The sequence below is a fragment of the Capsicum annuum genome, chromosome 2, assembly GCF_002878395.1.
Source record: "Capsicum annuum cultivar UCD-10X-F1 chromosome 2, UCD10Xv1.1, whole genome shotgun sequence".
NCBI lineage: Eukaryota > Viridiplantae > Streptophyta > Magnoliopsida > Solanales > Solanaceae > Capsicum > Capsicum annuum.
The window spans coordinates 96,694,868-96,698,516 of record NC_061112.1 but is presented as its reverse complement, the minus strand read 5'-3'; the positions used below and the strand labels follow the sequence as shown (position 1 = coordinate 96,698,516).

General features: G+C 29.3%; 1 protein-coding gene across 1 annotated transcript; it reads right to left on the bottom strand.

The window, feature by feature from the left end:
- Window positions 1-2,006: 2,006 nt before the first annotated feature.
- Window positions 2,007-3,188, bottom strand: LOC107857902. Its single transcript, XM_047407740.1, has 3 exons — window positions 2,838-3,188; window positions 2,183-2,582; window positions 2,007-2,023 (listed from the first exon to the last, which is right to left on the bottom strand). The coding sequence occupies exons 1-3, from the start codon at window positions 3,186-3,188 to the stop codon at window positions 2,007-2,009; spliced, it is 768 nt and encodes a 255-aa protein (XP_047263696.1).
- Window positions 3,189-3,649: the final 461 nt, after the last annotated feature.

The window sequence follows — 3,649 nt, the reverse complement described above, 5'->3', positions numbered from 1 at the left end:
ATACCAGTTATCAATTTTGAAATTTTATCTGTTGAAGACAAGAATTGGTTCTACGTTATGGGTACTCCTAGCCAGAGGTGGTCAGTGAGGTAAGTGATTTATTATTACGTTAATTTGTATATTGGAATAAATATTAGTTCTGTGTTAAATATGAATAATTGTAATTGATTATTTTGCTATAGTTGAAAATGTATATTTGTATATACATATGAAGTAGGTTATATGTTAACTGATATGTACATGATATTTTCATATGTAAGGTTTGATTTTTTTTATTTGTTTATTTAATATTAAGTATGAAATTTATTTATAATGCAGCAAATTGATGTATGCTTGTACTATCTGTGAAAGAAGTCCAAGTATGATCCCAATATCTCATATAAGTTCAGCACTGTAGACTGCAATTTCATGAACATTGTTACAAGTGTATTTGATGTGTATAAATTGAATGATGCAACTTTTAATGCTGGTGGAAAGAAATATCATCTGAATGAGTATGTAAGTGGATTCCGCATGCATGCTACAGTGCCATGGCATACGGGTTGATCATATGTTCATTCCTGTTCACATAAAGTCAAAACATCATTGGGTTCTTGCAGTTATATCTTTCAATCATAGGTGCATATACGTATATGATTCTTTATCAGCTGCTGGTTATGATGCGGCAATGCTTACTGAAATTGAAAAGTTAGCTAAGGTTATACCTATATGTCTCATTGAATGTAAATTCTACGAGAATAAGGGTATTGACATCGACAATCATCCTAATTACAAATTGAATGATAAGATAGATCCGTTTGGTGTTTCAATTGTGGAGAATCTGCCTCAACAACCAAGTGGCAGCTTATAAGTAATTAGTATGCATATTACTTGTATATATACATATGCGTTGTAACAAATTCTTACTTATTAATGTATGTCTTTGCAGGGATTGTGGTTTATATATGGTTACGTATGCCGAGTGTCTTACTTTTGGTGAAGGTGAATCCATCTGTTGACTTTGACCCAGATCTAATTCGCATAAAATACGCTTCACTGTTGTGGGATTATGGTACTAAGAAAGCAAAACCAAAGGCACAAAGTGATGATGAAGCACCAATGAGGCCTCTTCGGATCACTGAGTTAACAGAAGGCACTGAAGTGGTTGATATTTGATTTGTATTTTATTTTGTTGAAGTTAACAACATTTAACATTAGGTGGATATTTTTTTTGAATATATTATGGGATTCATATGTTACTTTAATGGTCAAAGATGGGATGTTAATGTTTCTTTATTGTTATGTTAACTTTTTGATTTTTAATTGTCTAATTACCAGTTTTTCATGGTTAGCATATGTCTATGTGCATATTTGTAATAATAAATATGCTTATTCTAGTGAACATATATATTTTTAACATACATATGCTTATTCCAGTTAACATTTGTACTTTTACCATTACATGAACATTCAGTTACCAAATCAATTATGAAATGAACATATCACCAATACAGTGAAGATATGTTTTTGCAAAATACGTATTACCATTACAGTGAAGATATATATCACCATGACAATAAAGATATATATTTTTAAAATACATATTACTCATAAATATACTATTCCACTTAACAATTGTATTTTATTAACATAAATTTTATAATTTCAGTGAGCAAATGTATATTTAAAATACATATACCATTAAACTGAACATAATCGTTTATAATACATATGTATTTTTATTTGATTTCCATATATACGTTTCTATTTAATACACATTCAGACATATGTATTTTTCAGATTTCCATTTGTATTTTTTGAAAGATACACATTATGGTTAATACTAATGTTCGTTTTAGATTGTATTTCCATTTACGTCTAATGTAAACATATTTATTTTTCAAAATAACATTGGCTCCTATTATTCCATATTCAAACATATTTTAAGTGCAAAAAATATATGTATATATATACATATATAATATAAAACTAAACATTTGAACTATAACAAATTAATAATTTCAACTTCATAAAAGTGCAACATCTGAACACTAACAAATTATCAATATCAATAAAAAGTTCAAAATTCAAAATGAAACAATTCAAAAAAAAAATTTTTAAAAAATAAAGCAACTGAATTTTCACTAAAAACATGATCAAATGTATCATTTGTTGTATTTCCTACATGAACGCCTATTGTGACCTTTTTGTCCGCATGAACTACAATAATTTTTGCTTTTCTTTCCAAACATATCTCTTCCTGATTTACCACCCTCCTTCTTTGCAGGTCTTCCAGGGGCCCGCTTGTATTTTGAGGGCAAAACTACTTCGTCTAAAATTTCCTGAGGTATTACCCAGTCATCTTTATGTGGTAGAGGATATACAGGAAGATCATACGTTCTCATTACTGTTTTTGGCTTGTATAGATTAGAGCAATATGGTCCTTTTTCAAGATTCTTGCTATCAAGTACAGCACAAACATGCACACATAGTATCTCATCCAATTGGAATACATGACAAGAACACTTTTTTTCCTTTAGACAAACTATAAAATGTTTCTCCTTATCGTGGATAGTATAGACGTACTCTGAGGTTGGTATAACCTGAAAATATTAATACACAAAAATTATTATAGAAAAAAAATATTTCAGTAAAATTTGCTACAAATTAGCAAATGTATTTTTTTTTCGAAGCAGCAAATGCATATTAATATGTATAAAGAATATATACATATTTTTTTCATTACAACACATAGATTTGTTATAAATTTAATAATTTGTATATTAAGATATGTTTCATACAACATATCAAAATTCAAGAAGATATAATACTAAATGATTATATCTATTTTATCATACTTTCATACGTGTACACTCTGCTTTATTCTGTTGGAGAATTGCTTGAAATTTTTCAATAAGATTCGTGCGTGTGTACACTGCCTCCTGTCTGTTTTCACAGTTCCATCTGCCAAACATCAATCTAACTTCCTCTAAAAAATCATATATTGGATGTTCTCTAGCTGATACCAGTGCAACATTAATTGACTCTGCAATATTTAATGTTAAGGTCCATCCCCTATGAACTGTTGCATATGACCTAGCCCACTTATCGTATCCCACCAACTCCAAGTAATTCTTCACCCTAACATTTTCTACCTTCACTTTCTCCATTAAATTATGAAATTCAGACTTTGAGTATGATTTCGCCATGGTATAGAAGATTTCCGACAATGAATCATGTGACTTCCTAAAATTTTTTTTCACATTACCCCATAGATGCCACATACAAGAATAATGTGGTACATTATTGTACACACCAGCTACAACTTTTATAATGCTTGGATTACGATCGAAAACTACACACATATGTTCTCTTTCACCGTATGCTTCTTTTAGATTCTGAAAGAATCATGTCCAGCATGCATCATTTTCAGAATCTACTATTCCATATGCTAATGGAAATATATGGCCTGAACATGAAACAAATACATTAAAAGTACGATATATACAGACATTAAAAAAATCATATGTATTTTTCAAATAGATACAGCTGTAAACAAGTTTAACTGGAATTTAACACATAAACATAACTCATACCTATAATACATATAAATATATCTGGAACCATATCCTTCTTCCAATCAACATCCACAAAAAATTGAATAAGTACT